At 38.4% G+C, this 26,676-nt stretch overlaps 3 protein-coding genes across 3 annotated transcripts; 2 read left to right on the top strand and 1 right to left on the bottom strand.

Annotated features, from left to right (window-relative positions):
* Positions 1-161: 161 nt before the first annotated feature.
* On the bottom strand, positions 162-4,766 carry LOC112012627 (26S proteasome non-ATPase regulatory subunit 8 homolog A). Its single transcript, XM_024045005.2, has 6 exons — positions 4,571-4,766; positions 3,890-3,968; positions 1,615-1,717; positions 965-1,228; positions 564-675; positions 162-424 (listed from the first exon to the last, which is right to left on the bottom strand). The coding sequence occupies exons 1-6, from the start codon at positions 4,673-4,675 to the stop codon at positions 284-286; spliced, it is 804 nt and encodes a 267-aa protein (XP_023900773.1). The 5' UTR covers positions 4,676-4,766; the 3' UTR covers positions 162-283.
* A 3,635-nt stretch (positions 4,767-8,401) lies between these two features.
* LOC112026267 (uncharacterized) lies at positions 8,402-8,773 on the top strand. Its single transcript, XM_024058950.1, has one exon. It carries the CDS (start codon positions 8,402-8,404, stop codon positions 8,771-8,773), a length of 372 nt encoding a protein of 123 aa, XP_023914718.1.
* Positions 8,774-20,754: 11,981 nt separating this feature from the next.
* LOC112012618 (small ribosomal subunit protein bS6c) lies at positions 20,755-24,136 on the top strand. Its single transcript, XM_024044995.2, has 2 exons — positions 20,755-21,243; positions 23,642-24,136. Exons 1-2 carry the CDS (start codon positions 20,833-20,835, stop codon positions 23,879-23,881), a joined length of 651 nt encoding a protein of 216 aa, XP_023900763.1. The 5' UTR covers positions 20,755-20,832; the 3' UTR covers positions 23,882-24,136.
* The last annotated feature ends 2,540 nt before the right edge of the window (positions 24,137-26,676 follow it).

The raw sequence follows: 26,676 nt of genomic DNA, 5'->3' as shown, positions 1-26,676 counted from the left end.
TGACAACATTGTTGTCTGAATAAACTAGAGATGAAATCATCCATGATCTCCAATTCAGGAGTGTGATTCCTAAATTTCCTAGCGACTAATAAATGCATGTTCAGAAAATAATCGTCGTATAATAAACTTTTAAGAATTGAAAATATACTGAAAGGTATTCATTATGCAATAATGAATGGCAATGCAAAGCCTAGATAACTGAAAATATGAAGAGGTTTAAGATACAAAAGTGAACAATTTTTTAAGCTAATGACCATGGCCAGTTTCGCTCTCTTCTACACAATTACACAATCCGCTCCAACTCTCTCGCATAACTGAGTGTCTGGTTGATCAATTGCAGAGAAGGTATTTCCTTGCATGGGGTAGATTCTTTTGCCTTCTGGAGATAAACGAAACCATTCTTTATCTCCCACTCAGAATGCTCCTGCATTCAAGCAACAGATTATCAGGAACATAATATGAAAAAAGAAATGGTATATTTATTTGCTGGTGGGTAGGGTGTCATTTTATTATGGTGAAATCATCAATAATAGAACATATAAACAGTTGACAATAATGAGTACCTCCTTAATGTACTCCAATAGTTCTTGTTCAGAAGAGAACAACAACATTTTCTGCGCATCACTAATTGCAAGGAAATCATAAGCCTTTTCACTACAGCCAGATATTTCATCTCTGAAAGTGACAGGAGAAATCAATTCGTAAGAACACAAACTTAAACATGTTTGTAGAGAGTAAGTATGAACATATAAATTAAAATTTATGGAATATGATGAAAAGGCTTACTACTTCCACTACTCACATCAACCCAAGAGTTAAAAGGATCAAACTTATGTAACACTTTAGAGCTAAATACTTCATAATGAGTAAATCACTCGCTTGTTTGTAATTTTCTGTCACCTATCACTTAAAGTCTCATTTTTATCCATTAAAATAATACCAAACATAGCAATTGACTAACTACCTGACTGTCTTCGCCAGAAGATCCATGAAGTAGACATAAGTCTCATGTGGCACTGTCTGTCGAGCACTCAACACACGGTTGTAAGCCCCTTCCATGAAGGACTGCTCCAACTCCACTGCATGCTTAATGCAAGGATTCTCCATAGCAGCGGAGGAAAGAAGTTCAAGTTCAGTATGGAATTCGGCTATTCTATTCTGAACAAGGAGCCTCAAAAGATTGAGTCCTAAGATTGGATGCTCCTGAGGGGATGGTGGAAGACGGTTGCTGCTCCAAAAGAAAAATAAATTCATTAGCATAGCTCCAAAACTAAAATAATATATGGAACTACCAAAAAAGTCTAAGAGACTAAGTAGCAGAAGAGACTCAGCAGCAAGTATGTTGTTTGATCCAAAAGCTTTTTATGGCTTTATGTTCAATTCTATGTTCTTGTAACCTCATGTTTAAATGCTTAATCCAAAGGAGGATCTGAGTGAATGGAGACAGACATCAATATTTTACTTGAAAAAGCATGGCACTTAAAAAAAAAATGTAATTCCTTTTTATCATGAATATGGCTTGGCCTCACATGCATAGAGTGGATGCTAGACTAATAATTTCCAAATAAAAGTAAAACTTAAAAAATAGCTGAAATGAAGGCAACATGATGTTACCCAGCATCCGTGTAATAAGGCTTCAACTGAAAGAAATCCCTCTCAAATGCATCTTGGTCCTCCGTCTTCACACTGAGAACAACGGCATGCTCGTATATATCCCCTGAAAGTTCTCAGAAATAATAAATCACGAGAAAATAGCTTAGAAACAAAGAATTAAAAACTACAGATACAAGATGATGAGAGGATTAATTGAAAAATAAACAGAACGCTTCAATAATATGGTGCCTTGACATGGTAGTAAAACTTTGGATCTTATTCTCATTTAAATCATTACTATTCCTTATTCATTACATTATGGTTGCGTTTGGATAGATTATATTTGTCAGCTTATTTTACTATTCAACTTATTTTTGCTATTGTTCATGAGCCCCACAGCACTTTTTGGTACTATTCATGAGTCTCACTGTACTATTTCAGCTAACTTTTACTTTTATCTACAATACTTTCAGTAAAAAGTTTTCAGTTTCAGCAAAATAAGCGAATCCCAAACAGACCCTACATATACCACATTTTAATACACACTTGAGGGTCTAGTTCACTTCATTGATTTGACTTCACGTTACTTAAGCTTAAAGATAGGGGGCCAGACAGGCAGTGAAGGCATGTTTAGTAGACAGCAAGTGAGCAGCAAGCTACTGTTTTGCCTTTCTAAGTAAAGTAATGGTGACCTGCCCAAGACTGGAGCCTTTAACATGTTGACAAAGACCATTGAACTGAGGGTTTGATTAGTAGAGGGGACGACTTTGCATCCTGGAAGAAGAATAACTCCGCTCTCTAGCCGATTGATGCCGTTGATCAGATAGGAAATGTGTCACATTAAGACTACTCGTAGGACTCTATCAAGTCATTAAACAGCAAATAGACACAAGTTATGACAACCCTCACACAAGAGCAAAAAAGGGCTTTCAGGATGACTCTACTTGCAGCAACTTCCAAAGAATAAGATTGAGTCTTTAACCTGATAACTGTTTTGCTTTCCATCTTCACAGAAAGTTACTGAAGGATATCACGAGTAGTTACTATTCGTGCTCCCAAGCAACCAAATTAGCAGAACATCGAATGGAACCTGAGGAGGGACTGACCAGAAAGGAAGATACAATGAAAGTAAAAGACCCATTAGGCGGTGTTTCCTCTTCCTCTCATTTCTATTGAACCTCAAACAAAAAATCGATCTCACCATCAGCTTGACTAAGATTTCTGAGTTGAACAAGTTTATTTTAGATAGTTCGATTTTTTTTTTTGGGGGGGGGGGGGGGGGGGGATTTGAACCCTAGAAGTCTACGTTGTAAACACTAGGAGGTGCTAGTTAAGCTAAAAGACTCTTGGCTCCAAATGGAATAAGTAAACTGAACTTGACTTAAGATGAATGAACCAAGTGCCAAAAAAACCAGTTTCTTTTCTTAAGGCTTCAAACTATTAGTCATTGGGACTACTATGGAAGAAAAGAAAGGAAGCCCTTCTCTTGACTTGGCCTGCATTATACCTACCCTCTTTTTAAAGAACTTGATATCAATCTCATATCATAATTGAATTTTTGATATATTAGATACATCTATGGTTTCTCTATCTATAAATTTGGTTATTGTTCTCTCTTTTAACCATAATTTTGGAGCCCACCAGTTAGTGGGTTTAGTTTTTACCAATGCTCTATATTATATATTCCACATATCAATACACACTTGAGGGTCTATTTCAATATCATTCTTTAATATTTGATACATTAGATACTTCTATGCTTTCTCCATTTATAAATTTGATTATTTTTCTCTCTTTTTTTACCTTCGTTAAAATTACTTTTTCACTATAATTTTGGAGCCCACCAGTCAGAATTTTCTCTATCTATAAATTTGATAATTGTTCTATCTATATCAGATGATAGGTAAATCAAATAACCTATGGGAACATTGATAAAGAGGTTACAACTCGTATTTCCAACCCCACTGAATACACTGGTGGCTAAAAGAAAAAGAGTATCCATTCTTGGAGTCTTATTATAAGGAATTAAGATCTACTAGTTCATACCTCCTCTGGGATATCAAGATAATAGCCAAATAAACATAACGTTTAATACATTTTAATGCATAACATATGCCCAAATCTACTGCAGATAAATTTTTTGCATACAGCACCAAAAATTAAAGTGAAGACACACGTTAATGATCAAGTAACAAGAAATACTCATATTCCCAAAATGTATAGGTAAGTGAAACAACTGCAATACCAATAACCAAATAATCATAAAATATTAACCAATACGAGCCAAGAGCGTTACTTGCTAAATTCAATTCATGAATTGCATTGGGCGTTGCTTCAAACAATGGCGGTAGGCTTCTGAATTGTGTCAGCGAGACCTGAAAAACAGAGAACAACAATATGACTAAATCTTTGGCCTTCAGCACAACGCATTTGCTCACATAAATCACATTCAAAAGCTTTCCAGAATCTCAAAACTAAGGCCTATTAGCCCCCCACATCAAGCACTCTACCAATAAGACAAAATTCCACACTTAAACCAAGTTGCCACAATACTTATTATCATCTCACAAAACAATTATTCAATGCCTCAACCTCCACTCTAGCAACCATACAACTTTGAAGAAAAAGTTCATATAAAATCCCAAATCCCAAATCCATTGTTAACAACTCCAACAAACACGTTACAGATTTTTTTTTTTTTTTCATACAATAGCAAAGCAAAGTACCAAAAGATCTTTCCTTTTCTAACCCTAAAGTAAAACCCAAATTTTCTTTTTAACGATTTCAGATACAGATTTAGCAAAAACCCAGTATCAATCACAACCCTTATGCCCCACAAACGCAAACAAATTTGTGATTTATAGTAAAAAAAACAACACAAACCCAGAAAATAATTCGTGGGAAATTTTACAATTAACGAGTATTTGGTTTGAGTAACGAGATTAATGTATGTGAAGAATCGGTAAAAAAAGAAAACCTTGAGTTGTGAGAGAAGTCTAGTGCAGGTATCGAAGTCGTTCCTTAAGAACGCGGCTTTGAAGCGTTCGAAGAGCTGAGAGACCTCTGTGAGCTTGGGATCCATTGTTTGTTGTGTTCGTCTTCTTCTTCTTCCCTCTCGTCTAGTTTCTACTTTCTACTTTCTTTTGCTTGCTTGGTTGTGAAGACAAGAAATTTCATATTTATTTCAACGGGGACAAGCAATTTGGGCCTGGGCTTTCTATTGGGCCAAAATCAAGTCATCTAGTATTATAGGCTTGTAAGGTTGAGATCGGGTTGGGTCTGGTCTACATCCACCCAACTCGACCCGATATAAATGGGATTTGACAGTGGGAACCCGACCCAACCCAAGTATTAGAGACTGGTATTGAGTCGGTTCGAGCCATCGGGTATCGAGTTGTATCTCTTCTCACTTTTTTAATAAAATTTTTTAATTTAAGTATATTCTGCCTTTGTTTTTAAACTTTCCCTTTAAAAGTTGTTATGTTTTTTTTATTATTTTAAAACTTTCATATCTTGGAAAGATCTCCACCCCTTATGGTAATATATATGGTGTAATATTATCGTCATAAACTATTTTACAATATTTTTACAAATTATTGATATGATCAGCTTCTTATTGGTTTTCATCTAGGCTTATCATTAACTTCACTTTTTCAATTACTAATAACTACTAACCATATCACTAGTGTGTAAAAATTTTTTGTAAAAAAATTTGTATCTTTAGCATTATTCATATATATTATGTCTTTTTTCTTTATCAAGTTAATGTCTAACCAACGATTAGGTTTTTTTTTTTTTTTTTAAAAGTAATGTTATAGTCATAAACTATTTTACAATATTTTTACAAATTATTGATATGACAAATTCTTATTAGTTCTAATATGTGTCCACTACTAACATCACATTTATATTTATCAATAATTATTTGAAAATTAGTAAAGTCACATTAGCAATTTATAAAAATGTTGTAAAATAGTTTGTGTTTGTAGTATTAATTTTTTTTTTTCTTTTTTTTGGTTGTTGCTGCTTTACTAATTTAGTGATTGACATTAATGAGAGAAGTTAAATCTAATAATTAAAAATTAATGCTTGGGTGCAAGACTTGGGAAGGAAGACATAAGGAAATGGACGACAACATATTCTATGAATGTAGGGAATTAATTTCGAAAATAGGGAAATGAGGAGTTTTGGGTGGGTACAAGTTTAAATTGCTTAATTTTCTAAGTAACTAATAAATTTATGTCTGACTTGCATCTTGGCAATTTAATTTAACCAATTCAAAATGAGATTTAAATTTGAAATTAAGATTTAATAGAGGAAGAAATCACTATAAAGGAAACATTAATTTTCAAAAGGTTTACATTAGAAAAATAAAATTTTCATGAGATGGTTATAGCCAGCAAAAAAATTGATGAAATGCTATATGTGGGGTATAGGAATTTAAATAAAGAGTTTGCGCTACATGTCATACCCATGGCCGAGGGGGTCATTATCTTGCCAAGGAGGCCACACCCTCGGACAATAAGGCCACGTTAGTGGCACATTACCAGAGGAAGTCATACTATAGCGAAAGAGCTTCAAAGAAGGGGTTAGTCTTGACGTGACTAAAGGGATGGTGGATGCCACCACATTTAATGCATCCTACCAAATCTCCTAACTGCATTTATGTGGAGAAGACCCTTAAATAGTGCTGCCTTGACTGTCGCAACTCATAAGGAGTTTGGGAAGGTGTCTGATAGGACAAGCACTCAAGTAGTGGCCTGAACGATTAACAAATAGAGGGTCAAGATCATTTAAAGGGAGCTATATAATGTAAGAGACCCTCCAAGGGGAAGGGATCAGTAAATTTGTAGAGAACATACTGTAGTAACAAAAACTAAAATTGTATCCAAGTCTAAAAGAACTATATTCAAGAATCATTCTCCTCGGACTTTGCTGAGGAAGGATTTTCTTGCTTAGAACTTGTCTTTCTCTGCTTTCTTAATATCTTTAAACCCCTGTGCGTGTTGCATGATCCATTGAAACCTAGTTTTAAGCCCACCCTCTACAAATTTATTGTGTTGGACTCTTTGGGCCTGAATCCTTCTACCCTTGGAGCTCAAGTGTCAAAATGCCACCTATACAATTGGCGCTGTGGGGTGCTTGAGCTTTAGTGAGTTTAACGTCCAACCATGGTAGGATCAGGGCAAGACCGGGAGGAGTCTATTGGTTCCCAACGTCAAGATTAGCTCCTTAACCTTGAGCGAAGGAGGGACCGCGAAGTTAATGTGCACACCATGCATACTAGCAGGAGCCAGTCTCGAGGTGGGAGTTACATCTCTCATGAGGAAAATACCAGAAGCATGTAGTTGGAGATTGACCATCTTTGCAAGAGGCTACGCTGCGAGTGACGAAGGACTCCCTTAGATTTTGACCCCTTTTCTGATGACGATAGAGATGGTAGCTACAGGCTCAAGTCCAAGTCCAGGACTCCTCCCAATGAGTCTTTTTCGTACAATGAGGACCGTCATTATAAACGAAGGAGTAAAAGTCTATCTCTTAAAGGTCTAGGCAATGATGCTATGAGCAAGGTTCTTAACCAGATCTCTAAATCACCGTTTACGTGTAGAATTGAAGGGGGAAAGCTTCCTCAGTGGTTTACTCAGCCAACCTTGACCATGTATAATGGCATAACGAATCCTGTGGAGCATGTCAGCCACTTTAACTAAAGAATGGCCTTTCACTCCCGGAACGAACCCTTGATGTGCAAAATGTTCCTATCTAGTTTAGGGCCCATGGCGATGAGATGGTTTGACAGTTTGAAAGAAGGTTCTATTAGCTCTTTCAAGGAGCTTACTAGGGCTTTTGAGGCTCATTTTGTGACTTGCAGTAGGGTTCCTCGGCCCTTGGATTCCCTGCTATCTATGACTATGCGAGAGGGGGAGACCCTAAAAATGTATTTTAACAAGTACTAAAAGATGTTCAACGAGATAGAGGGGAACTTAGATGACGTGGCTATAAGGACTTTTAAGCTCGACTTGCCTGCTAAGCATAATTTGAGAAAGTCTTTGACCAGGAAACTGGTTAGGAGTGTGCATCAGCTCATGGACCGTATTAATGAGTATAAGTAGGCCGAGGAGGACTAGCAACAGGGAAAGGGGAAAGCTAAAGTGGTCCCTTAGGATAGAAGGGACTTTAGGTCAAACAGGTACAATAACAACCGACCTCGAAGAGACTTTATGGGGCATTCTGGGTCTACCATAACTCAGGTAGTCAGTACTATGTTCTAAGAGCCAGTATACCAAATCCTGGAGAAAATTAAGAACAAGCCATACTTTCAGTGACCGAACAAGATGGGAGGAGACCCCATGAGGCGCAACTAAAGTCTTCACTGCTAGTACCACTAGGAGCGGGGGCACACTACTGAAGATTGCAGGACGTTGTGGAGTCACTTTGAGCAGTTGGTTAAAATTGGAAGTTAAAGCAATTCCTGTATCAGCCCAACAGATAGGGTAGTCAGGCAAGGTTAAGGGCTTAGAGAGACACTTCTATAAGAGCACCTTTAGGTATAATTAATGCCATTCTTGCTGCTCTAGGGAGAACTGGCTCTCTACCATCCAGAGTGCTATCTATAGCTCAGCCATTTATCGAAAACTTACCCTTTGGTTTGAAGAGGAGTAGAGTGGAAGTCCGACTAGCTTTGAGCTTCTCCGATAAGGACAAAGTTGGAACCTTGTAGCCATACGATGATGCATTAGTAGTTACTCTCAGGATAGAAGGGTATGATGTGAAGATGATGCTAGTAGATTAGGGTAGCAGTGCAGAGGTCATGGATTTTGACCTATTTAGGGGATTGAAGCTGAGGCCTAAGGACCTAACCTGCTATGACTACCCTCTGATAGGGTTTGATGGGAAGATTGTCTTCTCGAGGGGCCAAATTAGACTGCCTGTTCAGGCAGGGTCAGAAGTCATGGAAGTGAATTTCATTATAGTAGATGCCTACTCCCCTTATACTACTATTGTGGCAAGGCCTTGGCTTCACGCCATGGGATTCGTTTCTTCCACCTTTCATTTGAAAGTGAAGTACTCGTCGAGGGACAGGGTTAAGGAGTTAGTTGGAAGCCAGTTTGTGGCTAGACAGTGCTTAGTGGCTACAATTAGACATCAGGCTGGAGGTGAACCTTCAGTGTCCGCCGAGTAAGATTTATAACAATCAAGGGTGCTAGTGTTGTCTACAAGAGCAGTGGTAAAAGGGGCTAAGTGTAAGCAACTGGAAAAAATTGTTATTGGTGACAATGAGGAGAAGTTCTTTCAGGTCGGAGTTCAGTTGCCTCCTCGGGAGAGGCAAGAGCTGATGGGTTTTCTTAGAAAAAATATTGATATATTTGCATAGAGCGCCTACGACGCCCCTAGGGTAGATCTAGATTTCATTTACCACCATTTAAACGTCAATTCATCTGCCATCCCTAAGAAGCAACCACCTCAGTGCTCATTTAGGGAACATTCTGATGCTATTAAGGGGGAAGTCCTCAAGCTCAAGCGGGCTGAAGCCATAAAGGAGATATTCTACCCCAAGTGGCTAGCCAACATAATGGTGGTGAAGAAGAAAACTGGGGAGTTGCGAATGTGTGTGGACTTTACAGATTTAAATAAAGCTTGCATAAAAGACCCTTTCCCCCTGCCTTGAATAGATCAATTAGTGGATGCTATTGTAGGTCATTCTCGAATGAGCTTTTTGGATGCCTTTCAGGGTTATCATTAGATACCGTTGGCTTTGGACAATCAGGAAAATACTGCTTTTTTTACACGTACTGGGAATTACCATTACAAAGTAATGTCATTTGGATTGAAAAAAGTAAGGTCTACATATCAGAGGATGATGACCAGGATGTTTGAGCCTCAGTTGGGTAAAAATGTTGAGGTGTACATAGATGATATGGTGGTAAAGAGTAAAGTAGAGTCCGAGCATATAGATGACCTCGGGAATAATTTCGACATATTGAGGAAACATAAACTGCACCTTAATACCGTTAAGTGTTCTTTTGACGTAGGCTTTGGCAAATTTCTGGGTTATATGGTTACCCACAGCGGAATCGAAGTTAACCCTGATAAGATTAAAGCCATTAACAACTTACAGCCTCCTCCTCAAAATTTCAAAGAGGTCTAGAAGTTGACAGGAATGACTGCTGCTTTGAATCGATTCATTTCTTGGTTAGTGGACAGGTGTAGACCATTCTTCTAGTTGTTGCATAAGTGGAAGGGATTTGAATGAACAGAGGAGTGTTCCTCGGCCTTTCAATAGTTGAAGGAATATCTTTTCCGGCCACCTATTATGTCCAAGCTCAAGCAGGAGGAGGTTTTATTCGCTTACATTGCTGTATCCTTACATGCAGTGAGTCTGGTACTGGTGCGGGATGATGATGGATTGCAAAGACCAGTTTATTATGTGAGCAAATCATTACATAAGGTAGAGATTCGCTATTTACCATTGGAGATGGCCATCTTGGTAGTAGAACATACTACACGGAAGCTCCCACATTACTTCCAGGCTCACACTGTTGTGGTTTTAACTTAATTCCCTCTTCGATCACTACTTTGGAAAGCTGATTACACAGGGAGGGTTGCAAAATGGGCAACAATCCTAGGAGCTTTCGATATTAAATACATGCGTTGCATCTCTATAAAGGGTTAGGTTCTTATTAATTTAGTGGCTAAGTTTGTTGAGCCTTCGTTTGAAGAAAACTGTGAAGGGTCGAGCATGGATGGAAAATCAGTTGAGATGATCTCCTTGCAAGATTCTCTATCTTGGAAGGTGTATGTTAACAGCACAGCAAACCAAAAGGGATCAGGAGTGGGGCTGGTTGTAGTATCTCCTGAAAGGATCACCATTGGGAAATCCTTAAGATTGGGCTTCTCGGCCATGAATAATAAGGCTGAGTACAAGACTTTGTTGGTAGGAATGACTATGATTCAAAAAATGGGAGGAAGAATAGTAGAGATGTTTTTAGATTCGGGGTTGGTTGTAAGCCAAGTAAAGGGAGAACAAGAAGTTAGGGATGTGAGAATGCAAGAGTACTTGAATCAGGCTAGACACTTGCAATTAGGATTTGACTCTTTTTCCTTACACCATATCCCTAGAAGCAGAAATACGCATGTTGATTCCCTTGCCACTCTTGCAACCTCCTTGGCGCAGTCTACCTTGGGTCATCTTGGTCGAGGATCTATGCAACCTTACCGAGATGAAAAAGGAGAAGGTCCAAATTCATCAATTTAGGGTGGGACCTAGTTGGATGGATTCTATTGTCTTATTCCTTAAGGATGACATTTTACCCAAGGAGAAGGAGGAGGTTGACAAAGTGTAAAGAAAGACTCCCTGATTTTGGCTGTCTGAGGATCAAAAGTTGTACAAGCGCTCTTTTTCTGGGCCATATTTGCTATGCATCCATCCTAAAGTAGTGGAGCCACTTCTAGAAGAGTTGCACGAAAAGATTTGTAGAAGTCATATAAGAGGCAAATCCTTGTCTCACCGGGCCTTTACTTAGGGAATTGGTGGCCCAATATGCAAAGAGAAGTATAAGAATACGTGAAGAAGTGTGACCAATGTCAGAGATTCGCTCCTATCATTCATCAGCCAGGAGGTGTTCTTAATTCTCTATCTAGTCTCTGGCCTTTTGCTTAATGGAACATGGACATTATGGGGCCCTTCTTCAAAGTAGTAGGAAACAGGAGATGACTTTTGGTTGACACTGATTACTTTACCAAGTGGGTTGAAACTGAGCCACTAGCAAAGATTAAGGACGTGGATGCAAGAACATTGTCATTCGGTTTGGGATTCCTCATTCCTTTATCTCAGACAACAGACTTCAGTTTGATAACAAAGCTTTCAGAAGGTATTGTTGTGAATTGGGTATCATGAATAGGTATTCCACTCCAGCTTATCTCTAGGGGAATGGGCAAGCCGAGGTTGTTAATAAGGTCATAGTGAATGGACTCAAGAAGAGGTTGGATGATGCAAAGGGCAAATAAGTGGATGAACTTCCACATGTCCTCTAGATATATCAGACTACCCCTTATAGGTCAACATGAAAGACACCCTTTTCAATGACTTATGGGTCCGAGGCTGTGATCCCTCTAGAGACTGGATTCCCAATGCTGAGGACTAGCTTATTCGCTCCAAACAACAATGACCACTTACTAGAAAAGAGCCTAGATCTAGTTGAAGAATGGAGAGAAAATGCCATGGTTCAATTAGCCTACTATTAGCAGAAACTCAAGCAGAGGTATGATTCAAGTGTGAATTTAAGACCATTGGCCCCTAGGGACTTGGTATTAAGAAAGGTTGTGGGAACTACAAAAAACCTAGCTTGGGGGAAGTTAGAACCTAATTGGGAAGGGTCATACCGTATCACTTTAATAGCAGGCATAAGTGCATACTTCCTAGAAGATCTAGACGAAAAAGTTGTAACGCGACCTTGGAATATAAATAACATGCGAAGGTACTGTTACTAATGAAAGGCAGCTCTGCCATGTTTTCATTTGTGACATTATGTGTTAAGTTAATTACCTATATGGATATTAAACAAAACCTTGGTCATGTTTGGTTCCTCAGACCATATACCTTGGGTAAATTAATATTCCTGATTACTTGTGTGGATATTAAACAAAACGTTGGTCATGCCTGATTCCTCGGACCACATGCCTTGGGTAAATTAATACTTTCCATTATTTCTCTAAGTATTAAATAGAACCTTGGTTATGACTAGCTCCTCGGATCATATGCCTTAGGTAAATTAATACTTTCCATTATTTCTCTAAGTATTAAATAGAACATTGTTCCTGCCTAGCTCCTCGGACTACATGCCTTGGGGGTAAATTAATACTTCCTATTATTTCTTTAAGTATTAAATAGAACCTTTATTACGACTAGCTCTTCAGACCACATGCCTTGGGTAAATTAATACTTCACATTCTTTCTCTAAGTGTTAAACAGAACTTTGGTAATTTTAGGTCTCTAGGACCACATGCTTTGGCTAAATTAACACTTACAATTATACAAGCCTACTGTGGAACGGGGTGCTAGGTGAAATTCAAAGTATGGTAGCCTTTTTGGACTATATACCCTAGATAGACATGAACTTCACTATCATTTGAGGTTAAGAAGAAAATCCAAAAGTGCACTTCATCCTTTGAGCTATTTACATGAGGTACACAAAGTTTGTTTTAAGGTCGGTTACTAGGTGCCAAGTGCTATGGACAAGGTTAGGTTATCCAACTACACTGCAAACTACATGAAAAGTAATAGTTGGACTGTTAGTTGCATAAGTAACTGTTAACTTTAGGGGTTAGAATATATCCTAATCAAGGTGATAGCCACTTTCTCACTATTTACATGGGAGTAATTTATTTGAATTAGCAACAATTCATTACAATTAGCTTTCGTTAAAGTAGGGGTATTCACCCTTAGAAGCATCATCAATCTATAGTCTCAACAGGGGGCAAAACAATAATTACAGCCAACCAAAGACAAACATTGCAAGAAAAACAAAGACCCACAAAAGCAAAAGTCTATGTCTTTTCATTGATTAAGAAAGGAGATACATCTTAAACATGGCAAACTGCCATAACAAAGGAAAATTACATACAAAAAATAATAAGTAAAAGAAAAAGATCCTAAACTATGCCTTGGCTGGAGGAGGGTCTTCCTTATTGCCTGGCTGGAAGACAAGTGGGTTAGTGGCCTTGGGATTAGCTTCCTTGGATTTGGGATCAGCCTCATTTGCCTTGGGAGCAACATCCTTCGCCTTGGGAGTGACATCCTTAAGCTTGAAAGCAGCCTCTGAACCCTTGGCCTCTGGCAGGGACTTGACCTCCTTACCCTTAGCCTTATCCTTTGGTCGAGAATCACCCTGGCTAGCCTTCTTACCTTTAGCCACCTCAACTCCCTAGCTTTGGTCACCAGCCTTGCTAGGCCCTTTGGTGACCTCAGCAAGAGGAAAAGAGGCCTAGGTGATAGAGGGCTGCTCAGAGGAGGTTAGTGTAGGGGCAGTAGGAGGAAGGAGTGCAACTGGAATTTCACAGATGTTTGTAGGGTAGTAAATGTTCTCAGCCTTCCTCCATTCTGAAGCAAAAGGAACTCCTGCCAAGTTGAGTGCCTGAGCTCACACTTCCTTGGCCGTTTGAGCAGCCTTCTTACCCTTCCCTAGCTCTGCCTTCAAGTTTGCAACCTACTACTTGGTCGTGGCTAGCTCTATTTCAACATAATGGAGCTTCTTGCGTTACTCCTCAGCTTGGTCTTGAGCATTCTTGAGGCAAGCCTTAGCGATCCTTCTCTCCCTCTCCTCTGTCGTTAGCTTCATGGTTAACTTTTGGTTCTTTTACTCCGCTGCACCTGAGGCCTTGCTGGTCTTGGTGCAAAGGTTAGCCTTGACCCTGGCTTCATTGTGAGCATCTTTCACCTACTCCTTAGCCATGAATACCTCCCAGACGACCTGCGCAAAAACAACAAGGGAATTTTATGTTTAAAAAAAAGGGGAAAAGGATAACCTAGCATGACAACCTAGCATGAAAAGAAGCTTACCAAGGCTAAGTCCCTCTTCAAGGACAAAAAAAGATCCTGCTGCCTCATGGTTTGCAGTGTAGCCATATCTTTGGGTAGCAGCAGGGGCTACTCTAGGGTCTCAGCCAGGTAGTAGGCATGCCCTTTCTAGAATTCCCTAATGAAGGAGCTCCATGGTATGGCCGCCCCTTCCAGCTCCAGCTGGGGATCCCACACTACGTTTGGAGGGCGCACCTCGGCCATGCCATGGTCTTCCTTGCTTTTGACCGAGGAGGCCTTCCCTTGGCCCTTGGCCGTCTTTTGTTGCTTAGGCTCATTTTGAGGGACGAAGTCCCCTTCCTTGGCCACCTCATTCTCCTTCATTTTCTTCTTCAAATTGGCAATGGCGAACGGGTTAACTGTAGGAGGAGGAAGGGGGGAGAGCAGGAGGAGGCTGGGACCCTAAGGTGTCTTTGGGCGTCAGCCCCTTAGCCCTGTTTGCAAGGAGCTCACGCAGGCCTTTCTTCCTGTTTAGAGACATCTCCTCTTCTTTTTCCTTGAAGCTGTTGTGTATGTGTGCAATGACGAGACCGAAGGTGTAAACATCTAAAAATCTATTAGGCTCGTCTTCTGAGTCCGAGACTTGAATCACGGGCTCTCTCTATTCCTCGAGATAGAACTAGTCTATCTCTACCTTAAGTGATAAGCGCGAAAAGGCTGTCTCTTCTCTTAGAAACTCCGCTTCACGGGGAAAGCGATGAGCAGGTAGTTCAACTAGCATGATGTCTTCTTGGGCCATAAATCTAGGCACCGAGACATCTATCCAAGCAAGCCAAGGATCATCGGCTTTGATCATGTGGCCCACGTCTTGAAACTTGTCGGATAAGGGGTTGAAGTCAAGGATGAGATGGACGGCTCTTAATTGTTAGTCCTCACTTACAAACACCTCAGATCTTAACACCTTGTTGAGATCCTATACGTTGACAAAATTAAGATTGGGTGCTACGTGCCTTTTATCTGCGAAAACAACTAAGAAGCAAAATCACAGTTAGAAAGGTAAACCCTCAATCAAAAGAGAACAAAGTGTTAGAGGAAAAAAAAGGGTGAACCACTAAACTAAGTCCCGTGTCAAAGGACCTAAACCTAGGGCACCCCACTTGGTTCCTTCCCAGGTTAGGTAGTGAAGACCGTCATGCCATTTACCAGAGGTGATTAGGTAGTCATCCTTCATGCCTTTGTTGGACTTAGGAATACATGAGATGAGCCTAACAATTGAAGACCTAGACTTAAGGTAGTAACCCAAGTTTGCCAGTAGATGGCACTCGTACATCCAAACGACGTCGTGCTAGGTGAGGTTCAACCCTATTTGCTCGTTAAGAGCATTTACACTACCTAGAATCCTAAATAGGTTAGGTGCGCATTGGTAGGGGCACAACCTATGGGCGATCAAATAGTCCCTGGTCACGTTACCCATGGGAAGCCTCATTCTTTCTTCTATAAAAGCAATCATGAGAATGACGACCTCCCCTTTATTCCTGTGGGTGAGCCACTCACCCGGAGAGCAGTATCGCAAGGAAACGCCCTGGAGAATGTGATACAAGGCTTTAAATCCCTCCATAACCATGGGGGAATCAACTAAATGAGTGAACTTACCTATCAGAGCAAACTAAAGGGAAGTGAAGGGAGTATTTGTGAAGAAGAAATAAAAAGTAGAAAGTCGAGGAGACCGGTAGAGGAGAAAATAGCCTAAGAACAAAAAAACTTGCGAAAATAAAGACAAGGGTCATTTCAGGAGCTTCTCAAAAAGTTTGAAGAATTGGGAAGTCTTGAAAGTTTGGAGATTTAGGAAGTCTTAAGAGTTTGAAGATTAGGAAAGTGAGGGAAATGAATCCCCCATGCACCTTATATAGGAGACAGAATTGGGTGGGAGTTATCTCATCCAAAATTCGAGGAGAAATGCCAGCCGTAGGATCTCCATCTCACCGCAGGAAGTGGGGAACAAAGCGCTGCCTAGAGCATTTAATGAGACGTTGTGGACTCCGAAGTGCCAGAACGGTTGTGGGGCACGCAAAGTGACACTCTCACATGTGGAACTAATTATCCAAGGTCAAAACCCCACTTTTCTCCTCAGATAAGAGAAGAAAAACTGGAGTTTTGGGGGGCTATTGTGGGGTATAGGAATTTAAATAAAGAGATCACACCACGTGTCATACCCATGGCTGAGCTTGGGGGCCATTATCTTGCCAAAGAGGCTACACCCTCGGACAATAAGGCCATGTTAGTGGCACGTTACCAAAGGAAGTCATACTATAGAGAAGAAGTTTCAAAGAAGGGGTTAGCCTTGACGTGATTGAAGGGATGGTGGATGCCACCGCATTTAATGCATCATACCAAACCTTCTAACTGCATTTATATGGAGAATACTATTGAACAGTGCTGCCTTGGCTGCCGCAACTCACAAGGAGTTTGGAATGGTGTCTGACAAGACAAGCACTCAAGAAATGGCCTGAACGATCAACAAATGGAGGGCTAAGATAATCTAAAGGGAGCTATATAATATAAGAGACCTTCCAGGGGGAAGGGATCGGTAAATCTGTAGAGAACATATTGTAGTAATAAGAACTGAAATTGTATCCAAGTCTAAAAGAGCTATATTCAAGAATCATTTTCTTCGGACTTCGCCGAGGAAGGATTTCCTTGCTTAGAATTTGTCTTTCTCCGCTTTCTTAATATCTTTAACCCATTGTGCATGTTGCATGATTCATTGAAACCTAGCTTTTAAGCCTACTCTTTACAAATTCATTGTGTTGGGTTCTTTGAGCTTGAATCCTTCTACCCTTTAGGCTTAGGTGCCAAAACGCCACCTATACAGCTATAAGTTAAGAAAGAAATCTATATTAGGAATAATCTTTTTACCATTTAATTTTGACAATTGTTTTAGATATTATTTTATGAGTAATGCTATAGCCATAAACTATTTTACAATATTTTTACAAACTATTGATGTGGCAAGTTCTTATTAGTTTTAATATGGGTTCACTACTAACATCACATTTATATTTATCAATAATTATTTAAAAATTACTAAAGTCACATCACCAGTTTATAAAAATATTGTAAACTAGTTTATGTCTGTAGCATTACTCTTATTTTATTTTGTTCAGTTTACTTAATTAACATGTGTTATTTGTACCTTTACAATAAATGGTGAAGCTTGTGCACTAGACACGATATGATTTGGACATGTGTCTAGTTTTGGACACATGTCTACATCGTTTTGTATCCAATATAAAAAAACACTGGACATAAGCCATATACTACAGTAAAAATGTTATACCGTACTTGTATGTTAGCACTTAGCTTACAATATAAATAATATACTTATTAATTTATTATTAGAGCCTTGCAAGTGCACACATAAATATTATTTTCATATGAGTTCCAGTTAGCTTAACTGGTAAAATTTTTTATCGTTGAATAAGAGATCTAGAGTTTAATCCCTATTTACACCAAATGACTAATTGGTGTTTTGGTTTGATGATAAATAGCAATCATTAGTGAAAGTTCAAATAGCGTTGAAAACACTATGAACGTTTAGATCCCCAAACAACAAAATACCAATTCAAACTTTATATCAAACAAAGTATGTGCAGAAAATGATAACAAACTTATATCATAATTGATAAGCAATCTAAACCAATTAAAATCACATTCATAATAGAAATTAAATGGTAAAGATTAAGGGAAGAGAGATGCAAACACAAGGACAACACAACGATGTGTTATCGAAGAGGAAACCGAAGCCCTCGACATAAAACCTTTCTGCCGCCCTTCAAGCGGTCAATAATCCACTAGAAAATGAAGTTGGGATACATGAACAGCAATAGACCCTCCAAGCCTAATCTACTCAGGTACCTAAGCCCTCTAAGCTTCTTACTCCAACGAGGTTACGCCAAACCTTTGTCTTTTCTAGCTTGCCGGATTCTGCTATAAACCATAGCATCAACCAATAACCATTGGTCACTTCCAAACTGCTTCCCTTAGCACCAAAAGACTTTCTCATAGACGTGGGTACAGTGAAAAAATGATTTGGTTAAGAACCTCTCAATGATGTATCAATGGAGATGGTGAGAGTAGAGAAATTTGAAGAGTCTCTATGTGAAGATTGTGGATGAATCAATCTTGTTTTTCTCTCTCAAAATTCTCTTTGGAAGGTCTCTACATTTTGTGGGTTTAAGGGGTATTTATACTAGGGTGAAATAGGAATGCGAAGAGTCAGGTTTTTCAAAATAAAGCTGGTTGGCGGCTTGGCCTCGCGACTTGGCTGAGTCGCGAGTTCAAGCCGCGAGATAACAGAACGGCTAGGCTGGACTTTTTGTCCTGTAGTGCTCCAGCTGGCACGACTGTTCATCTTCTCGCACGCTTCACTTGTGTGCTGCATTTGGCGGCTTGCCAGTTGCGAGTCACCCGCGAGTCCCAACCGCGAAGCCCTACATCCTTGCACAATCTTGAGCATTTCTTCACACTCTCTCACTCATTACCCTTACATGAATCTCACCTAAATACAGGGTTTATAAGTGCTGAAATACAAGCAAATTGGCACGGAATAAAGCCAATAAGATGATAAATTAAATTCAACCTTACAATTAGGGGCGAACGTTATAGGTTAAAACTATTTCTAAAAAAAACATTGTTTTCATGTTATTGTGTATAGGTTTAATGGTCGTGATTTCTTAATGAGGCTAAGAGGCAAAAATCATGTTTGTGGGGGGAATCCCTTTTTTTTGAGATAGTTTCAACCTAGGAGGAGACTCCTTAGGTTACACTATATGTTAGTTTTGACTTGCATGCTACTATAATAGACCAATTAATAACTTTTCAAATTTCACTTATTTCTATATTAAATTGCTCTTTTTTTAATTGTCTATTTGAGAAATTTTGCTACTATAAACCAATTAATGACTTTTCAAAATTTCACTTATTTTTATATTAAATTGCTCTCTTTTTAATTGTTCATTTAGGAATTTAAAGAGTTTTATAGTCATAATTAAATTTACTATATGCCATTTACATACCATGGATCTACCTCTTCATCTTCCACTCGTTCTTGGGATGCATTTGATCCACTTAATCAAAGTTTTACGAGAAAGTAAAGCAAAACACAAGAATTGGAGAAGGAAGAGGGAGAAGAACAAGGACTCTCATCGTTCCATTTTGTGCTTTTTTCCTTAACAACTCTCTCTCTCTCTTTCTCTCTCTCGTTTTGTCTAACAATATTTGTATGATCCATGCATTGTGGTTTTTTTCATTTTTTATTTTTTTTAAGCAAGTCAAGTTGGATCATAGATCAACTTGAGACTTGAAACAGACTCAACCGTTTGGCTTGGGCCCAACTTGAGCATCCTTCCAACCCGTCCAAGACTCCTAGACTCCTAAGCCTCGAATTATGGGTTAAAATCCAACTCAATTCAACTTGATTTATGATTAGTTTTATCTCTCTATCTATTTCTCTATTTTTTTCCCCAAAATCAAATATAACCAAGAACCTAAAAAGAAAAGAAATAAAATTACATTATATTCCATAGTGTAGCTTAAATGTAATTAGTAAAATAGAGTTAAAATAAAAATAAAAATTCCATTGATTTTCCATTATAGATTTTCATCATCAAGCATACCTAACAACATAATAAAAAAAGGGTTAAAGTTATATAATGATGAATTTGAGTTGGGGTTCCAATTCCATCTCAATTACACATGTTTTCAAAAGGATGAAACGACAACCTACTACTGAGGTAATTTGTAGAGTAGCATGATGTTGCCACACTATGTCGTTAGTTAGCATGTGTTAGAAAGATTTGAAGAGAGTAACATCTCGAGTCTTTGTGGCTTGAGTTCCATGTAGAAACTCTAGCCTCAAAGACTCAAGTTCTAACTGTTGAGGTGGAACAATTTATCCACATGGAATTTAAGTTTCTTAGACTCGAGTTCTATAGAAGTAAATCTGTAGAAATCAGAAGAAGAAGAACCAAATATGAAGAAGACGAAGGAAGAAGAAAGACGATCTAGAAAACGCAAATTCGAAGAAGAACATAGGAAGAGGAAGACGATTTGGAGTTTCGAAGAAGATGAAGGAAGAAAGACGATCTGGAAAACGTAGATTCGAAGAAGAACAGAGCAAGGGGAAGACAATTTGGAGAAGAGGAAGATGATCTAGCTAGAGAAGAGGAAGAACAAAGAAAAAGAAGAAGAACAGAGCATGATCTGGCTGGAGAAGAGGAAGAATAACAGAGCATGATTTGGTTGGAGAAGAGGAAGAATAAGAAGAAGAACAGACACTGGGAAAGAAAATGGTAGAACTCGAGTTTTATGTGGATTTTTTTCCACATCAAATACCATCATTGCAACTCGAGTTTTAGAAACTCAAGTTCTATTTTGAAATTCGAGTTTTAGAAATTTGAGTTTTATTTTGGAATTCGAGTTTTAAATACTCGAGATGCTAGTTTGCTGAATGGTTTTGCAAATTAGATAAGTAAATAAAATGTTACAAAAATAATGCTAAATGCAAAAAAAAAAAAAAAAAAAAAAAATAAAAATAATCACCTACTGCTCCTGTAATTGGCAAGAAGAGATTACTAGTTTTATAAAACAGGCACCCTTATCTAATCTCTCAACTCACATCACTGGTTCATCCACTCTGTTCCAAAACAGAGCTCCACCCAGCAGCAATGGCCTCCACTTCCCTCACTTCCACTCTCACTCACTCTTCCTCAAATTCCCCATTTTTCCCCATCCCACTTTCCCAATTCCCATCTCTACCCCTCATCTCCTTCTCCCATTCCCTTAGGCCTTTCCCTTCAAACCCAAAACCCTTCACTTTCACTTTCACACACCAAAACAGAACCAATCTTGGATTGCCCATCAGAGCTCAGACTCTGGACTTCTCGGGTTCGTTCTTCGAAGGCGGGTTCGGGTCGGATGAGGACCCACCTTCACCGCCTGGGCCGGGCTTGACGGCTGCGGAGGAGAAGGAGGCCCCACAATGCCCACCTGGGCTTCGACAGTACGAGACCATGGCGGTTCTTAGGCCCGACATGTCCGAGGATGAGAGACTGACTCTGACCCAGAAGTACGAAGAGGTAAATTATTCTATAAAGTTTGAGGTTTGACGTTACTCTTTGTTTGGTCGCTGAGAAATATTTGTGGGTTGAGAATTTTCTTAGTATTAGAATGTTTGTGTATGTGTGTTTTACTCTTTCTTTGGTTTCTGAGAAAATTTTGTGTTTGCTAAGGGGGATGGTTGGGAATTTTCTTAGTATTAGAATGTGAGAGAGAAAGAGAGAGAGATAGATATTTGGTTTTGTTTAAATTTAAGAAATAATTTTTGAGGGGGATGGTTGAGAATTTTCTTAGCATTTAAAATGTGTTTGCGTGTGTGTGAAAAGGATAATGCTTAATTCAGACAAAAGGGGAGAAAGAAAGATTTGGTTTTGTTTCAATACAAGAAGGGAAGTTCAATTTTTGTATTGGGTTGTGTCTGGTTATGTAAATTGCTGAAAGAAAGAAGACTTGGTTCTGTTTCAATACAAGGATGAAAGTGCAAATTTTGAATTGGGTTGTGTCTGGCTATGTATATTGACCTAGAAAGACTTGGTTTTGTTTCAAGTACAAGGAAGGAAGTTAATATATTTGTATTGGGTTGTGTCTGGTTATATATATTGGTGAAAGAAGACTTGGTTTTGTTTCAAATGCAAGAAAGGTAATTCAATTTTTGTATTGGGTTGTGCTGGTTATGTATATTGGTGAAAGAAGACTTGGTTTGATTCCATACAAGAAAGAAAGTTTGATTGTATTGGATTTTCTCTGGTCATGTATATTAATGAAAGTAAGACTTGGTTTTGTTTCAATACGAGAGAAAGTTCAATGTTTACATTAAGTTGTGACTGGTTATATATGTTGATGGTAGGTATCTTGGGTGCTTCTCAATACGGCTTCTTTTAATTCCCAATTCTGATTATTTAAAAGGTATCGATTTTGTCTTTACCAATCCAAAAAAGGGTTTATGTTAATTATGCGAAGTTTACCATGTCTGGTGCCTCATTCCTCTGTAGGCACATTTTTGGGAAAGCTTTATATGTAATTTAGGTGTGAGAGTGAATTTCACATGTCCCAGAAGATGCTAAGGCATTGTTACTTAAGACTTATTGCATGGTTGGATCACATTTTTTTTTTAATAAGCAATGGAGTAGAGGACAAAATGTGTAATTAAGGTGTACAAATGAGATGGACATTATGCAGTTAAGTTGGAGGCAGTGCCCGTCCAGCTCAATGGTTTGAAACTACACTTTTTCAAAGTATTGAGATGATTCGGTCATGTGCAAGGAGAGCAATTAATGCTCCATTGAGGAAGAATGAGTTGATTCAAGCTAAGGGAATAAAAAAATGTTTGAGGAAGCCCTAGATAACATTAGTAGTAGTGAAAAAGGACATTTCAATTAAGGAATACGACTTCAAATTGAAAAAAATGATGGAAAGGAATGGCTGAACCTTATTAGTCTGCTGAGAATCCATAGTGGACTCCAAAATTTTGGGACTAAGGCTTGGTTGTTATTTTTGTCTTTTTTTCTAGGTTCAAAATTTTCAAACAACCCATTTTTAAATTTGCTAAAAACTAAATTGTACCAAACATGCACGTAATAAGTTAACCTAGATTGGATGTTGCATTCACACTTTATTTGTCTCAAGTTGGTCATTTTCATGGAATGACAATCTCTTTTGTTCCATTGTCTTTTATGTTTAGATATCCTATGTAACTTAATAGCTCCTTGTCTTTTCTATAACGTTGGAAGGCACAAAACCACTGATTAGATTGTTAAATCATTGAAATTGACACAATATTTGAGTCATCAATGAGAATGATGATGTGGAATGCAAATTTTTTGTCATTGCACGATTTTTTACCATGGTAATTACTTAATAAGAAAATTTCTCATTGTAAATCTTATGTTAGAAACTTACAAACTCATATATAGAAGAACTTAAATGTGATGTACCCATAATACTCAAGAAATGCAATGTTTAGTTCTGGCTTTTTATGCTGTGCTATACTTCTCTACTCAATTATGAGTTTCATTCATTTCCTGTGCTTCATATGCCATGTATCTACTGAAGTAGTGCTTCAAAGATCTTTGAGTTGTAAAGATCCTGAGAAACATGGTGCGACTTTTTGTTGGTCTGCTTTGGGTGAATTAAAGATTTTATGTCTAATTAGGATGTCTTGGCTATGGTTAGAATCTTCTATTGAGGCCATGATTTTATTTACCAAGTAAGAGCTTAAACATGATTTTAAGGAGCAAAGGAAGGTAATTATTGAGCAAATACTTGTCATGAATTTTAATTTTTGCAGCTTGAAGCATAATGACATAATGAAATTGGAAGCACCACCTCATTCGAGGCTTGTTCCAACACCTTGCTTTTGCCGCCTTATATTTTGGATTCTGGGCATAATTAATATGCAAATTGTGCTAAATTTTACAGTTGCTTGTTGCTGGGGGTGGCATGTATGTGGAGGTATTTAACCGAGGGGTAATTCCGCTGGCCTATAGCATAATGAAGAAAAACAAAGCTGGGGAATCTAACAATTACTTGGATGGTATCTACCTTCTCTTCACCTACTTCACAAAGCCTGAGTCCCTGTCAATTCTTGAGCAGAAGCTAAAAACAGATGATGATGTTATCCGATCAATGAGTTTCAAAATAAGGAAGAGGAAGTATTAGTTTAGTTTGAATCATTTGTTTTAGCTTTGAGAGAATGACCATTAGGAAAGACAAACTTAATATGCACCATGTAATCTCATATCCTGTGGAACTTACTCTCTTTCCCTTCTTATTGGGATTTTTCATTTTTGTAATTATAGTTGGATTGGTGGCAATACAGAATCTATGCAGTTGCTAGAAGTTGCAGATGTGCAAGGTTGTGAGCATATATTTGTGGATATTATGCATCTTATATATGGGTGTAATTATTTTCTAGTTTCCTCTTTCTTCCATGATTGGATTGAAATGCACAAGAAGGCATCTTGTCTTGTACGATGCCAATAGTCTCATTGCTTTGAGTGCTAGTTTGGGATGATCCCCCTTTATTTAAAATGTAGTCATATATTTGCCTGTTGTCACATAATCATCTAAATGCTTGTCCTTAGACCACTGGGGAAGCGATTCAGACAAAAGATACCCGTCAATCATCATTAAGGGTTGTGCCAATGAGCAACAAAACTAATGAATTCAAGTTGATTTGACTTGCTCATTTGTGTGGAGAATATGACAATCCAGCCTCTCCCAATGATATTACAGCCTCTTGCAAGGTACATGAAGTTCTGATCTTTTTGGACTATAGTAATTTGTGAAAAATGTTCATCCACTGTGTTTCATATAAATTCATCCTTATTGGCAAGCACAAATCATAAAACTACTTTCATTTGATCATAGTTAAATCATGAGAGCTTCTAGTATCAGCCCCTCCCAATGATATTTAACTTAGATGCCATCTTAGCATGTGTAGATTCAGCATCAGCCACCACCTGACAGTAATTGCATGCACCTTTTTCAACTGCACCTACAAATTTTGACGGTTACCAACTTCTGGGGATTGATTACTGGGAATAAAAGTGAGGGCACTTTGTTGTTTGTTCAGTTAAAACATATGTGTTAACTAAGCAGCAACATTTTTTCAATAGCTGTTGGAGAATCTGAATAAGTGCTGTTGTCTGAAATCTGATCTCATAACCACTTTCTGATAGAGACCTTGCTTCAGAAGCCACCAACAACAGCAAGACCTCCTCAGTTCAAGTTAGGGACGCTCAGGCATCAAAGGGCATCCTAGAAAAGTTTATAAAGAGAACAAGTTGCACCAAGTCGAATTACAAAGAAAATTTGAAGTACATTAAAATAGTGCAGATGTGTAGAATTAAGTGCTGGTCTCAAATCTTGTATCCTATGATGCTTAAAGCACTGCTTGTTTTGTGGCTAATTTAAAGAATGAGTTTGTACATTAGACCCAATAAGAGATGTTTTACACTTGGACAATTGGACACCATGTCACTACATCAAACAGTTGATTTCAACTCAAAATTGTGATTGAATTCTAATATGCACATATATTCTATAAAACTTTGTCCTCCATGTTGATTTAAAAAAAAAAAAGGTTTGGTTTCTTAAAGCTCGAAAATGTGTTGAAAACACAAGCTGTTTAGACTCCCAAATTAAAAGTTACGACTCGATTGATTTTACGCTAACTTAATACTAAGTGTGGAATAGTGTAAAGGTGATCGGATAAACAAACAAGCTACTCTAATCCATAATCAAAGCAACATAGCAGTAAAATGGAAAGTAAAAGAGTAGGGAAGAAAGATGCAAACACAAGATAATACGCTGATGTGTTATCGAAGAGGAAACCGAAGAACTCGACAAAAAACCTCTCTGCCGCCCTCCAAGCAGAAATCGATTCACTAAACAATCAGTTGGGATACATGGGTTAGCAAGAGACCCTTCAAACCTAATATACCTGATGTAACTAAGCCCTCCAAACTCCTACTCCAATAAGGCTTCTCGGAACCGTATCTTGTCTAATTCTCCGAATCCCGCAACAAGCTCCATGTTGCATCTGCCATCCTTAGCTTCTTCTAATGCTTCCCAGCAGCACAAAAACTTCACTTGACACACTGAAAGGGTGTGATAAGTGTTTGGATTATCAATCTCTTAATGGTATGGAAATGGAGAGGTAGGAGTTGAGAAAATTTCACAAGCAAATGTATAGAGGATTGTGGGTATAATAATCTCTAACTCTCAAGGTGTTTGGTTAGGGTTTTCTCTCAGAAGCACTCCTCAACATTTGTGAGTAATGTGAGTAATGTGAGTATATATAGTATAGGCACATAAAGTGTGTATCAGAATAGACAGTCTGGCAGAACAGAATGTCTTGCGGGAAGGCCTTACCCGCGAGATACTCGTGAGACACAACTATTTCCATCTTGGCCTGACTTTTTGCATTCCAACATGTGCAAGGCACATGAGTCATTTCGCGGGATGCTTAGTCGCGAGTTACCTGTAAAAACTCTTCAGTCTTTAATTGCTTGAGTCTTCACACACACTCTCTCTATCACACAACTCTTACAATTAAATCCCACAATAAATACATGGTACAAAAGATTGAACAATAATTACAATCAAATTTGGCATAGAATAAAAGCCAACAAAACACATAGTTGTAAATAACAACTTTACAGTTTCAAACCCCAGGTCGAACCAATCTAAAAAAAGGCTTATGTTATGTATGAGAAGTTAACTACGTCTGGTTCCTCATTCTTCTATGTCACATTTTGGAAAAGCTTTTTATGTTATTTAGGTGTAAGAGTCATTTTCACACGTTTGAGAAGATGCTAAGGCATTGTTAAGACAAATTGCAAGTTGGAAAGCGTTTCTGCTTTATTAAGCAATGGAGAGGATGACAAAATGTGTAAATTGAAGTGTGCGAGTGAGATACAACTATGCAGTTAAGTTGGAGGCTTAGTGGT

The sequence above is a fragment of the Quercus suber genome, unplaced genomic scaffold, assembly GCF_002906115.3.
Source record: "Quercus suber isolate HL8 unplaced genomic scaffold, Cork oak 2.0 scaffold_439, whole genome shotgun sequence".
In the NCBI taxonomy this organism is placed as follows: Eukaryota; Viridiplantae; Streptophyta; class Magnoliopsida; order Fagales; family Fagaceae; genus Quercus; species Quercus suber.
Note: the sequence above shows the minus strand (reverse complement) of the source record. Positions and strands in the feature narration are given on the sequence as shown.